Consider the following 19,909-nt stretch of genomic DNA (forward strand, 5'->3'; position numbering starts at 1 on the left):
AGAAAGCATCCAACATGATGCAAGAGGGGTCTCAACAAGAGGGGTCTCAACAAGAGGGGTCTCAACAAGAGGGGTCTCAACAAGAGGGGTCTCAACAAGAGGGGTCTCAACCATGGTTCATCTTCCTTCTAAAAGGTCATTCAGCTAGAAGAAAGACCACAAGAACAGACGAAATTGCACTATTACTATCCAAAGGGATACAGCCTCTCAAGCACTGCAGCAGAGGTCCAATATATTCCCTATTTCCAACTTTCAGTCACTGGAAGTATTCTTTGTTCTTTGTACCACCCTCGGTCATCAAGCCACTCCACATCCTTCAGAAACCTCCTTAGTAACTACAATTCTTTACAAACTCAGTATTTGAAAAACATGACAACATATTTCCTAATTTATTTATCAGAGTTGAAGAATGTGAATAAATAAGTAGAAGAATTCAAATATTCCAGAGAATCTAGTAATGTGGAAATTCAGAAAGATTTAAAGGGGGTGACAGCAAGGCTGGCAGCAGAGGGAGAAGCTCTCTTTATATATGGGGTTAGGCAAGAGAAGTATAAGAACATAGGAAGTGAAGCCTTCTCCTCAGTGCCAATGCTACTCTGTCTTTGCCTGAATAGTTTAAAGCTTTCAGTTCATTTTACGGTTTCATCAGGGTTCAGAACTCTGAAATAACCACCTCTTTTCTATCATCACACACTTTACTCCATCTGTTTCTACTTTAGGAGCCAACCCAAGAATTGTGTACCTGACAAAACTATTTAGTTTCTCAAAGCAGCAATTTGCTGCATTTCCAACATTTACCAAACAGTTAGCTCTGTCTTGGGAAGTTCAGAACTCCACAATGGCCCTCAGGTACATACAAAGGCCACTAAAAAGATGCCCCAATAACTTGTTACATTGCAGAAGCCATTCTCATATCTTCATGACCTGACCTGCGCTTGCCAAGAATGCCATGAATTAATCACAGACTGAATAGTAATACCGTATTAATTCACAGGGAGAAGGAAGTTCCCTAACTTCACACTGTCCTCCTTGGTAGCTTATGATTCTCCCTCAAGTAGCTCAAATAATCAAATTGAAAAGTGACGTTCTTGTGATGTTGAGAAACAAAGCACAAACAGAAAAAATTTCCAACAGTTTTAGGTATAGCCAAACATGCTGCAAATAAGCAGACAATCTTGATCAAGTATACTTCGTCTTACTACAGATACCTACACAGGCACCTAAGTAGGTGTTGAGGAACCATGGGTTTCCTCAGCTGCTCACAGAGTTGATGGCAAATGGTAGACACCTTCAGAAAGCAATTCAGAGTACTCAAGTCATGTCTAATTAAAACACTCCAAATCACTTTCCAAAAACATCTATTAACACCTAGCGTAAGTCTGTGTGAACACCACCAAAACTCTGCTGCTTGGCAAAGTTTGTATGAAGGATGCAAACACATTCTACAAGTGCATCCAAACCAGGTTACAGTCAAGATTTTGTAGATGTTTCCTATCACTGAACGAATGCACTTAAACAAAAAAGCATTCAGTTATCCATTCCATAAACCTTACATTCCATCTTGCTTGTATAACACTGTATCTGTGAAGTTACAAGTAGGCAAAAAATTTGAACTCTTTAAAATTCACCACCAGAGTGGCAATAATATTCTTGGTGGGGGAGAGGATGGGAATAGCACCTTTAAGAAACTGAAAACACTGTTTTATGTGGAATTAGAAAGCTTCCAAATTTGTTTATCATCTTAAAGATAAGCAAAAATACAAAGAAAAAGAACACGCTACCACAAAAAAAAACCCAAACCCACAAAACCCAAAACCCAGAAGGACATTCATTAAGTTTTACAGAGATACTTTAGTATTTTTCTTTATACATATATATGTATATTAAAAAAAAAAACCAACAAAAAACCAAAACCAAAAACCAAACCAAACTTCAATTAACATCATACCAAATAGGCTCAAAACAAAGACAACAGAAAGCAAACCTGCACAGATGAAACAGGTGAAATCTCAACATAAGACTGTCAATTTTCACTTTACCTCTCAGGGAAATGGTTCACGCACTATATCTCTTAAATGTACAGCAAGTAAAAAAATTCTGCTTAATGGCTGGGACTCATTTTAAACTTCTCTAATAAAGTGACCCACAAAACTAGACACATATTAGGTATTCTCTGTATAGGTTACAAGTGCATAGGAAGACAAATGGCTTTCCTCAAGGAGAAAAAGCTGACATGTCATGTAATATTGGCTTAGTTACTACCACACAGTTGTTTTCTCTGATCTATTCATGCCCAGGTTTCATTTCCCATTTATCCTGCTCTTTCCACACTCCCGTACTTTAAATATTCATTAAATGGGAGAACACACAATGAATAAAGTTTGGCAGGAAAAAAATATATACAATCTAATGTACAGACTGTTGAGTAAAGCATATGTAGCATATGCACAAACACCACACAAGCCCACACAGTTTTTTCCTCTTAAAAAAAAAAAAAAGAAACAACCAAACAAAACGAAAAAACCCTCAACAACGTAAGCATGAGGGATAACTAGATAATAAATGGTGTTACTGGCAATCTTCTGGCAACAGCAAGCAATAATTAGAGGTCTCTTGCTGGTCTTCTATGCTAATGCCTGTGGTAGCATTCAAAATTCATACTGAAAAGTAGCAACAGACACTAACAATGAGAAGTTTAAATTTTCCTTTATATAGACTAAATTAATAACCATTCAAACATGCAATCTCACGGTCTAACTCCTACTGTAGTAACTATTCCCACAACACACATCAATTCCTCTGCCAGACTGCACACGACTGTTTTTGTTTGTGTTTTGTTTTAAACTAAAAAATCACGAAGATTTGACGGTTTTTGCCTTAATAGGTGGAAGGGGGAAATGCAGAGGAGAGAAAACCAAGCAAATAGGAAGCAGACAGTATTTCCCAAAGTCAGAAGTTAGGCTGTTGTGAGGAAGTTTCCCAGTTCTGGCTTTAAACACAGCATTCTAACTCCTCTGGAGGATTTTTGTCCTGAAATGCAGTGTGAAATGCACGAAGAAAACTGCAGTTTCAGGACTGCAAGTGCACGCACCCCAATTTCTCAAATCATACCCTCACACTGTTGACTCCTAAGCATGTAACTCAACTGACTTGAAACTTCTCAAGTCACAAGTCTTCTAATTCATCCTTTCATTTCAACTCCCTACACAGTTTGTAGATCACATGTAACAACATCCAATATAGCTTTAAAATGACTGCATTTATGTTGAAGTGGTCAGTAATTTGCCAAGTTTAAGAATTGTTAATGTCTACAAGCATTGCAGCTCACCTCAAACACCTAACTTGAGGGAGGCGACTGGTGTTTATGTTTGAAAATGTCTTTTTTTGATTCATTCATATACAGCACCATTAAAGCTTCTTCCTTTCCCTCTAAATATTGTTGCAGCATAGCAATCTGAATAATTGCTTTTACTTATATGTTTAAGGCTCTAAAGGATAAAGAATTACTTAAAACAATCATCACTTCACCTACTACTGAAGTAATAAATTGATAAAAAACCATGAGGAAGTCCTGCAGATAAGTACTACAAAAGCATTCCATTATACAATTTCAAAAACTATTATGCGATACAAGTTACAATTCCCACCTAACCATAGACAGAAGCACATTAGGAAAGCACAATGGAATAAAGAGAAATAAACAAATCTTTGCAGTCTGTCTGATACTGCTGCTTCTTGAAAGACAGCACCTTCACCTGGGGCATGAATTCAGGACTGATTCAGGAGACAAGAACTCTATCTACTAAATCAACAACAAAACTTCTTGCAACAGTCCCGGTTTCACTTGGAAATCTTGCTGAAATACCAGCCAAGCCCAGCCTTGATTAGCCTGAAATGAGATCATAGCTTGAGGAGGTATGACTGTAAAGCTGATACTAAAGAGGAATTTATTTAAATGATACATCAACCTTTCTTGCAATGCATAGACTATAGTGTTTTAATATTTATTGTAATAAGGATAATGTTGGCTGAAGAACAACTTCATAGTCTGAAGGATATTGTTAATACAGGACTTGAAATGACTTTCCAGCCACCACCCCCCAACCAATGCTGTGACTGACACTACAAGTTGGGCATTTCAGATAAGAGTCATTTTAAAATAAAAGTAATCAAGATAATGCAGCTATGGGAGATTTTCACAAGATTCACACTTAAGCACCTCGACTTTTCATTTTCATTATTTCCAGTGAGATCTCCCCTCTTGAGAGTTTCTTTAAGAAGAGGTAAAAAAAAAAAACAAACAAACCCAACACAACAACTGAGGCTTGTGTGACTTCTCATTAAAGTTCTTGAAGTTGTCATTTCACCTTCTGTTGAAATACACATGTTGCTATAAAAAGAGAGTCCTTTCAAGATGTCAAATTAGGCAAGAACAAGCTGCCTGTAGGCAATTTTTTTTGAATGTTATCATATACACATGCAGAGATCAGAAAAAATGTAAAGCATTTTTTTAAAAGGGACATTATAAAAATCATAGCAAGCAACAACAACGCCAAAATACTTTTTTCCTTAAATATTAGCAACACCACATGCACATGGGTGGGGAAAGTTTTAGAAGACCAGCTACATTTAAAGCTGCATCACACACCGTTTTTCTCTGTACCTACTGCAGCAACAACAAAAAGGATAAGGAAAAAACCTCCAAAAAAATACTCAAAAACACCCCAAACCCAAACCAGAAGCGTTGCACCTGGCAGGTGAACTCAATATTCTGCTTACTTGATTCAGGACTGTTTCTCCAAAGAGAAATATTATTGTATACATAGAATAATACTACATTTCTATCATAAAACAAAATGCTATCATGAATCAGAGAAGACTTCCCACTCAGCACGGGCAGGGCCCATTACCAGGCACCAGCAGCAAGACTGTGGCTGACCTCTCCTCCAGGGCAAAGCGCTTCCCCTACTGACATTAACCATAGAATAGTTTGGGTTGGAAGGGACCTTTAAAGGTTATCTAGTCCAATCCCTCTGCAACGCACAGCGACAGAATTCCAGTGGCTGAGCACACGCTCATCCCCCTGCAAACGCTGGACACATTTTTCTCCTCTTTAGCATTGCTTTCCCCTCCCTTATTACTAGTAGTTTGGTAGATCAAAGAATACTCTGTTTTAATTAACTAGATAGCCAGCTAATAAATTCCCAGATAGTGTTTGCAGCTCTTCTTGCCCTAGACCCTCACTATGATATTGATAATAAAAATATTCCCTTCCTGTCAGCAAGTGAAATAGCCACACAACCAGGGAAACTAACACCACCCAGGAGGTATGATACACAGAAAGTGCTGCAAAATGAATATACACTTGCTCACTGTTTTTAAAATTATGGTATTTTCTGGTGCTACTTTTCTGACAGTTATAATAGTTGTGCTACATATGCTAAGGAAAGCAGGATATATTTACACCAGAGACTTCCCAGCATTTATATAAAGGTGTAACTTTCTTCAAAGGTTGATCTTGCTTTTGAGACAGGAGACAGGCAGAATTCTAGGAAACCCCCGTAAGCAGCTGCTAGCTGAGACTCCATTCACACCTTGTCACATTCCTCTCCTTAAAAAGCAGCAGTTGGTGTCATCCACCCTCATTGCTCTAGAGCCTCCCTGGACCACAGTGAGACAGAGCTCCATATCCAGCTCACACTTAAGCACAGTTTGGATACCTTTGGGAAAACTGGTTTTGTGTATCCTGAAGTATTTGGGCAGCGGGTCTTCCTGGATCCCCCCACTGACCAGCCACCAGTCTACTTGAGAAGGGATGGCACACACCACAGAGACAGAAGTGCAGGTGAAGCAGCATCTTCTCATCCATGGCAGCCTGGCAATCCCCCACATGCAAGCAGGAAGGGGGTAACTCAAGTTCAGCCAAGAGGAGACAAACTTTGCATCTTCCACTGCAAGGAGGGGCTGTTTTAACCCCCAGTATTAAATTATTCATCCCAGTAGCTTTCCACTGCTATAAGTGGTACAGAAGAACACAAAACCCAACACCAACGTGAGTGGGTCAAATCAAAAGGAAGGTTTTGCAGCTGAAGAATTGTGGCCCTGGAGACATGAGCTGCAGTCCCTGGTTTCAAAACTACTTCTGTACACTTGCATCCAACAGCAGCAAATGAAAATACACTCCAAAATTTAGACCCAAGGATCCAGGTTGTCAGCACCAATGTATCTGGGTTTCTTTTCCGCACAGCAGCACAGTTTTAGGAGGTATCAAGGCTATGTATGGTTCCACTTAACTATTCCTTTGCAACGAACCTAATTTACAAGGTTCCCATCCCCAGACACTTCTCTCCACGTACCACAGCCACATCCTCATGCCACAAACCACAGAATCATAGAATAGTTAGGGTTGGAAAGGACCTTAAGATCATCTAGTTCCAACCTCCCTGCCATAGGCAGGGACACCTCCCACTAAACCATGTCACCCAAGGCTCTCTCCAACCTGGCCTTGAACACCGCCAGGGATGGAGCATTCACAACTTTCCTGGGCAACCCATTCCAGTGCCTCACCACTGTTTCAGTAAAGAACTTCCTCCTTATATCCAGTCTAAACTTCCTTTGTTTAAGTTTTAACCAGTTATCCTTTGTCCTATAACTACAGTCCTTAAATAATACTTCAGCTTGTTACTTAATACCTAGGTAACATTCTGAATAAGTATCGCTGATCAGTCTTTAGATGTAACACTTCTTTGCCATTTCCAGAAAGGTGGAATTATTTTATCTGGCACTTAATAGCTAGTATGTGCATAGTATGTAGCTCCTTTCTCCTTTCCTCAAATGCTCCCAGGTTTGATACTATGTAATTCAGGGTACTGGCAAGAAGCCAACAGGCAGGTAGTCATTTTTCAGTACATATATCATCTGACAGTGACCACTGTTTCTTGAAAAGCAGGCAAGAGATCTAGAAAGAAGATGGTTTCAAAAGTCCTAACGTGGTAAGTCCATAATGCAGGTGTTTCAAGGGTGGGAGAAGGGAACCAACCAGACAACTCACAATGAGACAACTAAAAAGTAAGATTTGAAGAATTTCTGCCATGGATTAAACAGGACTTGTTGATCTCTGACACTCTGTGCACTTCTAAAATGGGAACAGGCAGAATCCACAGGACATGTAGACAAAAGCATATATCTTTCCTACAGATCTTGAGCAAAATGTGCTTTGCCAATGTAGATTTTTCTTTCCCCAACTACATATGAATCTATTTTAAAGTGTTTTCACTGTGCAACAAGAAAGCTGTCTTAACAGCAAAACCCAACAATTACTGGTTCTTAAGTCAAAACACACCCAGATGAAAAACATTTTCTAGAAAACGTGATGTATGTCTTTAACTCGTGCCGGATACACTGAGATTAAAGCTGTGAGTATGCAAGGACATAAAAAACAGGCAACGAGAAAAAAATACAAGGCAACAAAAAAGTGCCTGTGTACCCACGAGCCTCCTCCTCCCCCGTCTTCGGAGCATGGATTCGGCCACTATCCACAACACCTTTTGTTCAAAGGAGGAGGGAGATACAAAAGGTTATCCTAATTATTGTGAATTTGCAAGTGCAGCGGCAGCGGACAAAACTCGGCCTCGGACCCGGGACTTCTAACCTCCATACCCTGGTGCGCCAGGAGCACTGTGGGGAGTGAAGGGCCCTGCACCAGGTTACGGGCTGCGCTAACAACAGTGGGATCCCCTACAGCGCCCACAATGCCTGCACTAGGTTCTTAGCGGGGAACAAGAGCGACCAGAGGCAACAGGTCGGGGCGGGAGGCTGACTGTGCCCAACAACCTGTTGGCCTCAGACCTGCTCGGATGCGCCCCGGGCCGGGAGGCGAGTGCGGTAGCACCCTCAGGTCCCGTCTCCCCCGGCGCTAACGGCCGCCTTGGACCCTTGGAGCGCCGCCGTGAGGGAGCCGGCCCGGCGGCACCTGCGCGGGGGCCGGCGGCACCGCGGCAGCCGCCCCTCTCCCCGCGCTGCGCCCGGGGTTGCGAGCAGGCAGCGTGGCCGAGCCGGGCCCACTGCCACCGCTGGGCTGTCACCGCCAAAATGGAGCCGGCTGGACCCACCGCCCCGCCCCCCCCGGCGCCTCTCACCTTGGTGATGATGAGGGGCTCCCCGTGCTCCCGGCCGCCCTTCAGGGTGAAGCCCCAGGGAGCCCCGCCGGTCAGCTGGACCTCCACCAGCTTGTAGCCCTCCGCTGCCCGCTGCTCCACCATCACCAGCACCGGTTCCACCAGCACGGCGCCGAGCTGCGGGTCGCCGCCAGCCAGCCGCTCCCGTCCACTCCTCAGCCCCACGTCCTCCATGGAACATCCGCGCCGCCAGCGGCGCCCGTCGTGCCCGGGGCTCGCCCGCCTCTGCCGGCCGCTTCCCGGTGAGCGCCGGCCGGCGGTAGCCCGCAGAGACACCTACCCGCCCCGTCGCACCGTCCAGCCCAGCCCCATCGGCAGTCAGAGGGCCGCTCCCGCCCCTCTCCTCCTCCTTCTCCGCAGCCCGCGGTATTGTCTCACGCCGAGGCCAGAACCCGGCGGCGGCAGTGGCGGGGGGGGCAGCTCCAACTTGTGGCAACTTGGCGGTGGAGCAAACGCCGCTGAGCAACGCGGGACACTGGGCGGAGCGCAGTGAGGCGAGGAGCCCTCGGCTCTCTCCTTCTCTCCCTCCCTCTAGTCCCGAAAAGAGGGCAAAATCCGCCTTCCACCGCAGGCTTCCCCAGTGGGGGAGCCGTTGGCTCCTCCCCAAAAGCGGGCAGCCCGGCGGAGCGATACCCCGGGTGAGGAGTTGGAGAACGGGCAGAGGAGATCAGCACCGGGCCAGCCGCCAGACAAAGGCGGCGGCAAGAGGGTCCGCAAGCCCCGAGTCACGCCGGGGCCGTGCCGCCCGGCCCCGCCACACGCAAGGGGCGGCCGCGCTTCTCCTTCACGCCCCGTCCCCAAACAAAAGCGGGGAGCAGGTGGAGGGCAGCCACACCGCTCCAGTCCTAAGGGGACTGGGGGTGGGGGCTGGGGGGGAAAGGGCAGCCAGCGGCTGCGGCCTGCCCCCGGCCAGGGACGTCCCGCCCTCGCGGTGCCAGGCGGCAGGGGGCCGCTCCGCGCCGGCCGGGGAGTGGAGAGCGGAGGGACGGCCCATCCTGCCTCTCTGCGGTGCTCGGAGAGCGCTGCCGGCAGGGGGAGGGTTAAAAGTGTTGGGGACGCCGGGCGGGAGGAAGCCGGGCAGCATGGAGAGAGGGCAGGTCAGGGGGCAGCCGCGGCGGGAGCCGAGGGAGGCACTTCCTCCCGGCCGCTGCCCCCGCCCCGTGCTGTCTCCACCACCTGTGGGGCGGGAGGGGCCGTGCCCAGCCAGCCTTCCTCGCTGTCCCTCCGAGACCCTCTAGCGGCAGCCGAGGGCTAGGCGGGGTGAGGCGGAATGAGGGCCCGGCCTCGGGAGCGCTGCGCCCGCCTTCGCTGCTGTCCTAGGGTGGCTAACAATTCAGAAATATTTCTGTATTTTGAATGACACCTTTCTGTTGCTTTTCCTCCTTTAATGTTACCAATGGAAAACTAACAGACCGCTGTATAAAGTTCCTCATACATTTAAGTTTGACAAGCCAAAGCAAGACAGGAATTTTCTTTTGTCAGATTGGACAAATTTGTCTTCACAATTTTTATATTCTCCTTCTCTGTGGGATTTGAAGCTTGTTCAGAACCCAGCTGGAGACTTGTACTCGTGCTCTTCTTAAAATATTGTGATAATTTTATTACTTGAATTTCTGCAGCTTCTGCCAGTCTTCATAAGTTTTCAGATAAAGAACAAAGGAGTTAGTCAATGTATTTTAAAATACTGCTTTTAATTTCTGTGATAAGAAAACCAGTAGTGACTGTACTTGTCTAGCAAAAGCCTCAATGACAAAACCCCTTACATCTTCTCACACTTGTCAAATGTTGTCTTGAGTATACAGAAGTTAGCAATGGAAGGTAGGAATGTAAGATACATCAGAGTGCCATAAATGCACCCTGAAGAAGGAATTAACAGACTTTTTCACATGAAGGACTGAGAATGACACAGATATGACCAATGTGGTGAAAGAGGGGTACCTTTCTGTAATAACATGTGCCATTAACATTATCAAAGATACTTTTCAATGATACAGAAAAGTTGCCCAAATACCTCCTCCTGCCATGCAAAAGGAACTGTTGGACTTTATGAAGGCATAGCTCCTACAAACCCAGTTTGAAAGTCCCTGCTCTGTAGCAACATAAGCTTTCTGCAGTAAACCAGGCTCCTTCTACAGAACTTCACCTGCTTCCCTACCTTGGTACTTGAAGCTTCATTAACAATTTTAAGTGAAATTTTGTTCTACAGGATTGACTCAGCCTTTATTCTTTCTGTTGCACAGGTCACATAGCTGTTCCCTACTTAGTCACTGAGATTACCAAAACTCTGAATAAATGCCTCTATAGCAGGATTTTCTTTGAACAGTATAGGCATGGTTGGTTGTTAACGCACAGCCTGTTTCACCTTTGTGGCTAGACACATCTTTTCCTTAAGATACCCTGCATTGAATTGTGCAGGATACCTGCAGGATGACTCTAGAACAGAATGTTTTACCCTCAGTCTTGACAGCATTCATTGTACTGGACCCTGAGTCCCAGCAGGATTTTTTGCCCCTCCAGCAGCTGAGAAATTTGAAAGTAAAGGCTTCTGACTCATAGTCACAGAGTAAAGACTGTGTTTGTTACCACTCCTTTCCTGGAGCTAACCACCAAACATCACAGTTTGGTGGAAAGACAAAGTGCCTATGCCTTAGCCATTTGAAATTAAAAATTCATGCCCTGGGGCATGCATAGCTCATTGACAATTTGAGCTAAGATGCTGGGCTATAAAATGGAGCAGCTGATCCATGGTACATGTTCTGCTCTATCAGCTCAGTTACAGGGATTGCAGCCTCCAGCAAAGATGCAAAGCAGACTCGTATGTATCCTCAGTGGCGCTGGCCAAAATAACCTAGCTATTTGATAATTGTACCAATGCAGCTTCTTATATGTAATCAGCTGCCATAGTTGCTGAAGAAATACTATGGTAGTCACCAGAGGTGGAAGACATGTTGATAGATAAAAATGTATGTACAGTGTGTTCTCTACACAGTGAAGATGAAAAGATTCAAAAAGCTATTCAAAAAACTATTTTCTGAAATTCTGTGCGAATACTATGAATCCAGTGAGAATACTGGCAGAACTCAGAGGAAAAATGGGTTACAGGATAGGAGTTATGGAGTTGCATATCTTATTCCCAGAGAGCTCTTTACACACCTCAATTCCACTGGCACAGCAATCTGTAATATTACTGTTGAAATCTGTAGGGCATGCCAGGGTGAAGTTTCCTGGCAGGATCAGAGCCTGGGGGCATGATGCTTCCTGTAATTGAGGTAACTGCTTCATAAGCAGGCTACTTTTGATCGGGGAGCATGTAGTAAACACCAACCCCAAGGTTTCCTTTGTTGGTTTGGTCACTAATTTTTACCCATAAGCTCTTAACCTGTTCATTGCTGCTTTTCTAAGACAGCTCCGTGCCATCAGTCTATTATTTACATATTTTTTATAGAAAGGGCAACCTTCTCCTTTGTTGCCTATCCCTGCTAAATAGTATTAGCCATCAAATGCAGCCCTCCAGTCATGCAATTCATCCCACCACATTTTAGCAGTAGCTATTACATCATGGCTTTCCACCTGTACAATGCCTTCCTGCTCCTCCCTCTTTGAAACTCTAGTGTCTTTGAAAATAACCATCACAAAGACCAAAACTATTGAAATAGTGATAGGAAGTTCCTTAGTGGATGGATTTTTTGATCAAGTAACTCAAGGTTTGGCAAGCTGCTGACAGTTTATTGTGGAGTCTGAAAGTCCTGAGAACCTGGAGAAACAGGTTGGGTAGCAGCCCAGGAGACAGACATCCTGGCATAGCTGGGAATTAGGAGGGTTTCCTTTGGAAACCCGCCATGTTTCTACTGATGGATTCAGCATAATCATGCTCTTCTGCAAAACACTTTGATTTCAACAAATTATCCATTTTCCTAGAATGAAAAATACAATGTTGAAAAACTCCAGCAGGATGTCTCCTGTATGATTCAAGCACTTATAAAACCTTTCCCAAGTGTGTCTTGTTTCTCCTGCATTGCAAATAAGGCTTCATCAACAAATAATTAGTGCTGAAAAACCCTCAGAAGTTCTTGACCTTTCAGATAAATGTGTGTTGAATTCTTCAGTTCTTTAGGACCAAAAACCCCTCAATCCCAACCTTGTGTGTTCACTATCTAAAACTTTTCTAAAGCTGATATTTGTGAAAGAATAGCATTTCATATTATATTAATATATTCATATTCATAATATTCATATTTCATATTATACTGTGGTGTTTCTAACCACATGGAATTTTTGATTCAAACTTTGTTCAGTTCTTATTTGTCCTCACAACATTACATATTGCTTTATATATTTATATAAAAATATATTTATTGAAGTAAATATATGTTATATTTTATATCTTATTATAATAAATATTAAATATAAATATATGTTTATATATTGTATTACATATATGCTTTATACCTCAGAGCAATTCTTTGAGGGTGAGAGCATGCACTGCAGAACAAACAGCATCTATGAGCAGCCAGGAAAAAAAAGATCAAGATTTGCTGACAATATTCTTGGGTTTGAGACCTATTAGACCTGTAGCCAGAGAAGAAGGAGATGTGTCCAGCACAGATTCCTGTAATCCATAGCCTACTTCAGGATTTATAAATTTCATGATTTTGCATGATGACAAGATTGAAAGTCAAAGAAAAGGGTAATAGCGACTCCTCATGTGGTTGTAGAGTCAGAAGGCAACACTGAGGAGGTGAATAGGTAACCAACTTTCCCTAGGGATGGGGTTTTCAGCTGATAGTCAAATTCAGGCACAAGTAAAGTCATGCCTTGGATCATAGTCCCTCTGGTATCTGTATACCTGTTCCTTTTCCGGTTCCTGCATTAGGGCCCTTTGTCAAATCATATTACAGCATCTCAGATTATCACTTTTCAAATAAACGAAAAAGCAGAGTGAGAGCACACAGGCTGAAGCACTGATACGTAACATCCCGTACTGTTTCATTGTTAGCAGGCTAACTAAGCAATGCCTGGACACAGTTTGGGAAATAGCATGGTACAGTGACTGTTAGTATGAGACAGTATGGATGAAACTACCCTTTTTTATTTGGGAAAGAGAATTCCGCTGTGTATGCATACATATATATTTATACACACACTATATAGCTGTATTTGGTCATATGTATCTGTGTGACAACTTCATTAACCTGGGATTTTTTTTGCTTCATGAATTTCTGTCATTTCAGTGAAGCATCACTTGTAATATTTATTATTGCTGCTGCATTTCTGGTCATGGTACATTAGAAAGCGTTTCTCATTGTCCATCTTCTTTGGTAACACACGCTATGTGGTAACATTCAGTATACAAACTGTGCTGTGCCACTTGCCCTTATGTGTCAAAAAACAGGTACTGGCCCATTTTAATTACATGAGTGACATAGCCTTGGAGGCTTACAAGAAGTCTTTAATGCATTTAAACTGATAGCACTGCATGTTACGTCTAAATTCTGTACTTGGTTACACAGAACATGAACTGCATCCAAGTGGAGGTCACAGAATGTGACATCTTGTGAGAGTCCATCTATGCATGTGTACAGCATGAAGTAAATGTTGGTTGGCAGTTTTTTGCAGTGCTAAGGCAGTTTGCCCTAAAGTATCAGGTATACACAAGAGGCTATGGTCCAGCAGTGCCAGATCTGTGATACTACATGAATTTGATGATTTTAGGGCTGATATAGAATCATAGAATCGTAGAATAGTTAGGGTTGGAAAGGACCTTAAGATCATCTAGTTCCAACCTGCCTGCCATGGGCAGGGACACCTCACACTAAACCATGTCACCCAAGGCCTCATCCAACCTGGCCTTGAACACCACCAGGGATGGAGCATTCACAACTTCCCTGGGCAACCCATTCCAGTGACTCACTACCCTTACAGTAAAGAATTTCTTCCTTATATCCAAGCTAAACTTCTCTTGTTTAAGTTTGAACCCATTACCCGTTGTCCTATCACTACAGTCCCTAGTGAAGAGTCCCTCTCCAGCATCCTTATAGGCCCCCTTCAGATACTGGAAGGCTGCTATGAGGTCTCCACGCAGCCTTCTCTTCTCCAGGCTCAACAGCCCAAACTTTCTCAGCCTATCTTCATACAGGAGGTGCTTCAGTCCCCTGATCATCCTCGTGGCCCTCCTCTGGACGTGTTCCAACAGTTCCATGTCCTTTTTATGTTGAGGACACCAGAACTGCACACAATACTCCAAGTGAGGTCTCACGAGAGCAGAGTAGAGGGGCAGGATCACCTCCTTCGACCTGCTGGTCATGCTCCTTATGGCTGGTTTGAGCATGCCCAGAAGTCCAGAAGGCAGAAGTTCTTTCTGTGTCATCTCTCTGTAGACTGCTATGCTATACTGAAGGTATAGATGCGGTCTCCTCTCAAGAGACCCAGGCAGAACAGTTAGCAATTTATGGGATGTTTGAGGGAATCCAACTGTCTTACAATGAGAAAAAGTGCCAGATTAGCTTTTCCTGGCTTCTGTTGGACTTAAAAAGGATAACATTGTCAGTGGTACAGCTTTGTTAGCCTGAATTTTGTGTAAAGCGTACTCATGTAAGTGGGGCATAGTGAGTAACATCCTGATGAAACAGATGCCTGGGGTGGGGGAAGGAGGGAGTATTGCTCATCTTATGTGATAACGTAGGTCCTATTACAAACCCAAAGTTTAATTTCTTTTCAAAGTCTGAATTATGGAGTATTAAGGGTACAGAGAAGATTTCTTTTGGAACATTGCATTTTCTGAGGCTGTTTTAGGACCAACCAATATCTTGAAGTCATGTTCCCAGGAAGGAGGCTAATGGGAGTGGCTGAACTAGCCAAGCTATAATATAAATGTATAGTGTAGTTGTATTGTTCACCTGAAGGTATATCCAATAAACTACTTGGGATATTTAGGGGTTAGTCTCATTACTTTGTCCACCCTGGACTGTGAAGTTCACCTTTGTCAAGTCATGATCTTCAGTCCTGAAGAACAGAAGAATCAAAAGAGTGGATCTTAAGTGCTTTCTGCACTATAATGTTTCTGCTGCTATTACTGCCTTTCCTCTTGATTACCTAAGCCAGCTAAGCCATGCTTTTGGGCTTTCTGCTCATTTCATAAACTACCAGACAGCAATTCGTGGAGCAGACAGTTGCAGATTTCCTTCACACAGTCATAGAATCATAGAATAGTTAGGGTTGGAAAGGACCTTAAGATCATCTAGTTCCAACCCTCCTGCCAATGGTGCTGCAGGGTTGACTCCTAGCTGTGTGGCTACTGGAATGGAAAGAAACTAATGGAAAGTGATGCTCATGGGACTTCAAAGGAGAGCACTGGCTGGTCTCTGTGAGCTGGACTGGGACTGCACACTTTGTCAGAATTCCCTTCAGTACTTGGTTACAGTGTTCAAACAAGACCATCTAACTGACCATGATACACTGACATTTTTAGCAATTTAATTAAGAGCCTTGGAGAGTTCTTGCATTGTAAGAGATGTGGAATTAGTGCTGTAATATATTTTGATTTGGTTACATACACTGGCTTGGGAATAGAGGTTTTATGAGATGATTTTCTACTGCTAATGGGCTTTGAAAATATATTTCTGGGTGGTGGGAGATATAATCTAGCAAGATCCCACGGTCTAACAATCATAACAAGGATATAAGAGTATCCCACCTAATTTCTCCTGAGGGAACCAGCTAATCTAACCTTTAAAAGAGAGTGCAGAATTAGCGGGGCCTATGATACTTTTGGAAAATAGTGTGGACAGGATAGACATTCAACATGTTGTAGGATACCCTCTACATGCTTACAAACATTAAGATCCAATTTTTAGTTCCTATGCAAACTGTGTCTCATGTAGTCTGTGTAGGTGTGGGACAAGGTCTCTTTATTACATGTATGCTGAAAGGGAGATATCTTTTTGTTCTGTGAATTAATGATTAATGGTGGAATTTGTCCAGAAATGTGGCCACAAAATCTATCTTAATGTGGCTTCAAAGACTGTAATATTCTTAGCATTGGCATAGAGAATTCGGGATTTTGTTCTTCCAATCCCTAAGCAAAAACTATTTTCTCTAGTTTACAGATGTATTTTTCTACTCAGTCATTTTGTACTTCATCCATATAAACCTCATTTCCTAATTTAAATGCTTAATAGGCGCAGTTTCAATAACTAATTTATGTACGTTTCTTCACAAAAGTCGGGTAGGGTAACAATTCCCCACAGAAGGTGTATAAAAAATCTGTAAAATACGTGTAACACAATTGCATCAAATATACAGAATGACTGAGCTGTTCAAAGGAACACTCATTGTACGTACTTATGTTTTCATTCTTGAAGAAAACAAAAGAACTCAAACATTATTGTTTTTATGCAAAGGAGACACATTCATTCTCATCCTTTTAAATTAATGTTCAGCACACTTAAATGTAAACGAATAATTTACAACTCTGTAATTATATTAAAATCTCTGAGGGAAGGGAAGTGATGCCTCTGTTTTTCTCCAGTTATTTTTAATGGAGTCTGTAGCTGTTATGGCAGGTGTTACACTTTAAATATCATTATTGTTCCAATATCCCTACCTAATTTACAGAAAACTTGAAATCGAAATAATGGGGTGTGAATTTCCCCATTCATTTCAGTTATGCATGAAGTGTTAATGACAGTTTAAAATTAGCTTTAAAAACTAGTACTGGTAATTATGGGAGGACACATCATTTCTTCCAAACTAAATCTAATTGTAGAAAGTCTGTGTGGATAAAATGAAGAACCATGCTAAGCATATAGAAGATTTGTATGTTAAGGTCTTTAGAAACATATTGTAGGATCTGTTGGGGAGATCATAACTGGTTTATTGCATCCATTTAGCTTGAAGACAGACTCAACTTTTGTCAGTTTGGAATCTGTTATGTCAGGTAATGTGTAAAAAGACCAGAAGGTCATGAATCATTGACAAAATATAGTTTTTTACATTTGTAAGGTATCTAAGATCTTCATTGGGAGCTGTAAATTCAGTCAGTGATGCATTGGACTGTACACACAAACAGAAATAAATCCTCCTCTGTGTCTATATGCATAAATTCCCTTCTTCTTTTTAAACAACAGCTGTAGTCCCAGATTTAATTAAAGCAGTGATTAAAGTATCTGTAACTGCATGCTCAAGCGCACTCCTTAACAGCAGAAATGCATGCCTATCATATTTTTTGTTGCTTTCTCTTAGAAGCAGGCAAGCCCATGGACTGGACTGAAACATTATGTCCGAGGTCCAAGGAGAGCATGAGCAGGCATTTCTAAAAGCTGTGTGTATGGAGTACATGCTTATTTTTATTGCAAGGAGCACAGTATTTTTCTCTGTTGCCAATGTACAAAACCAGGACTGGAATTTTCAGTGTTGTGCAATGTTGTATTTACACTGTGAGCTTGATTGATAGGTATTCACAATGCCAGGGTTTTTTCTTATTTTTTTTTTTAATGTTGTTCATATGTGTGCTAATGGTTGTCTGCAAGCTACACCACTTGGTTAAGGGTCCTGCTTTGATGCAGAAATGAGACATTCTGTATTTCGGTGTCTGTTTTTTACCACTGGGCAGCAGTGGGAACTGTGTCAGTAATTTCAGAGGCAAGGGAATTAGGACCTGTAGAACAATGTAAGTTTTATCAAATACTGAATAATGTTTCTTAGCAAGGCAAAATAACTCTTCTCTTACTTTCATTAGTTTTCTGTTTTCTTTGCCTTTGTCCCCAGCTTTTATCCTCTTATTTTCATAATCATGAGAAGCCAAATTAATCTCGGGTATAAGACTGCCAAACCAGCTTTGAATTTCTTTGACTGTTCTGACTCTTTATACTTCTAGCCCAGCAACAAGGGCCAGAGACTAGCTAGATCTTATCAGCTGAGATATTGGGTGGCTCATTAGTTTGACATATCCATCTCCCATTCAGCCTCAGATGCCCACATGTAAGGACACATCTACTCGTATCATGCCAGGTATCCATTCACTCATGACTCACTTTATTTTCTTTTTGTATTAGGTATGCCACAGGTCATATGCTTTGCTTCCAGTAAAAATCACTTACTCCATCTGTAAGTAACTGCATAATCAAATCCTGAGAGAGTATGAGGGAAGGGACCCAGAAGAGCACTCTTCCACTCAGAGAAGTAAAGCAATAAAAATAGGTGGCAAAACAGCCGGCGAAACTGTGGAGAGAAAAAGAAAAATCTCTAGAGTGTAAGACTGCAAATTGAGAAATGAAAGTAGTTTCAAAATGGCAGAAAGAAGTTAAAATAATAAAATGGTAAATCCAGAGGGGAAAACTAGAAGATCAGAGTCAGGATCAATGGAAACTAATGATAAACAGAAAAAGCAAAACACACAAAACATTTCCACCTGTCAGCCAGAACAAACCATCAGGGTAACAACTTGACATGCTTTTCTGATTTTTGAAGGAAGGAAGGAAAATGGCAGCAGAAATAGTGAGGAGGACAATTTAAAAACCTGATAGTGGAAATTAAAGGCTTCTATTCAGCAGTTTCTGAAATAATCCAAGTTTTGCTGTTCTAGTTGTAAACAGGGCAATATAAGTTTGCTTTCAAATGAGAGCAAACATAATTTACTTTAATTTATATGTATTTGCATTGCATATGTGGTGTATGATGGCTTTATTTTAATAATATTCTGTCTTTATAGAATTGTTTTAATTGTTCTTTAGTAGCCAGGTAGATTGCAATGCAGTATCTTGTCAAAGAGCTGGCAACTCTGTGCACTGCTGCTCTAGTGGAGGTGGAGTAAATTCTGAGGAGTCCCCACCTTGTACTGACAACGGAGCCCTTTACTGACTGTAGAGCATAGGTACTCTCCTTTACCTCAACAAGAGTTTGTATTTCTGGAGCAGGCCAATCTAGTGTGTAACCTTGTCCCCAGTATAGTTTTGTATACATGCCAATAACAAAACATAGGATTGCAACATCCAGGTCACTCCCTGTCCTCGTCTATGGAGCAGGAAGATCTCTTTATGCTGAGCAAAAACATCCAGCAAAAACATTCAGCTTCAAACTCAGCTGGCTGGACTTCAAGAGTCTTCGATGATACCTATGCCTCAGTTCCCATTATAGTTACTGGAGCCTACTCAGCTCACCATGTGCATTTAATTTAGAAAGAGCTGAACAGCTCTCTAGACTTAAGTCTAGACTCTAAGCTTATCTGCTGAAGATCTTGACTGATTACAGCAGGAGTGCAGACACCTTGCTGATGGATTGACACCTGCGTGTAGGAGTCTGAATCTGGAAGCTAACATCCTGCTCTTGAGGTGACGTAGCCTGGGCAGAGCACTGAAGAGTCCCTCAGGAGCAGGCTGGGTGGATGCACGATGTGCCTGGCAGCCTGGGCTCCACCTGCCACCCAAGCCCTGACACTGCTGTCCTGCATGAGGAGGCTGCATGGCCACTACCAGTGATCAGCAGGCTGGTGAGCTTGGTGGGTTTGTTCTTGTTCTGGGATGAAGTATAAGGTATCTTGTGCAGTGAAAAACTTGGCAGGTACCATTTTACTCAGGACTGGTGGATGTTTTCTCTACTATGGGCAAACTTACTGGCTGAAGACTGTTTTATAACCCCTGCTTGCAAAACATCCCACTATCATTCACCAGACCTTTATAATTCTGCTAAATTGTTCTGGGCCATTTGGAAAAAAAAAAAAAAAAAAGAAATAAAAG

The 19,909-nt window shown here is 42.5% G+C and overlaps 1 protein-coding gene across 3 annotated transcripts in view; it reads right to left on the bottom strand.

Moving 5' to 3' along the window:
- The window catches only part of SHROOM2 (shroom family member 2), a gene marked incomplete at both ends in the record, with an annotated part of 131,128 nt that extends 122,777 nt beyond the window's left edge, over positions 1 to 8,351 (bottom strand). For all 3 annotated transcript variants that reach the window (XM_080613349.1, XM_080613347.1, XM_080613348.1), the window contains one exon: positions 8,139 to 8,351. In XM_080613349.1, coding sequence (XP_080469475.1) covers positions 8,139 to 8,351 — 213 coding nt within the window. The remainder of the gene's footprint in view (positions 1 to 8,138) is intronic.
- Positions 8,352 to 19,909: the final 11,558 nt, after the last annotated feature.

This window comes from Psittacula echo (assembly GCF_963264785.1).
Source record: "Psittacula echo genome assembly, chromosome: 3".
Taxonomy (NCBI): domain Eukaryota; kingdom Metazoa; phylum Chordata; class Aves; order Psittaciformes; family Psittacidae; genus Psittacula; species Psittacula echo.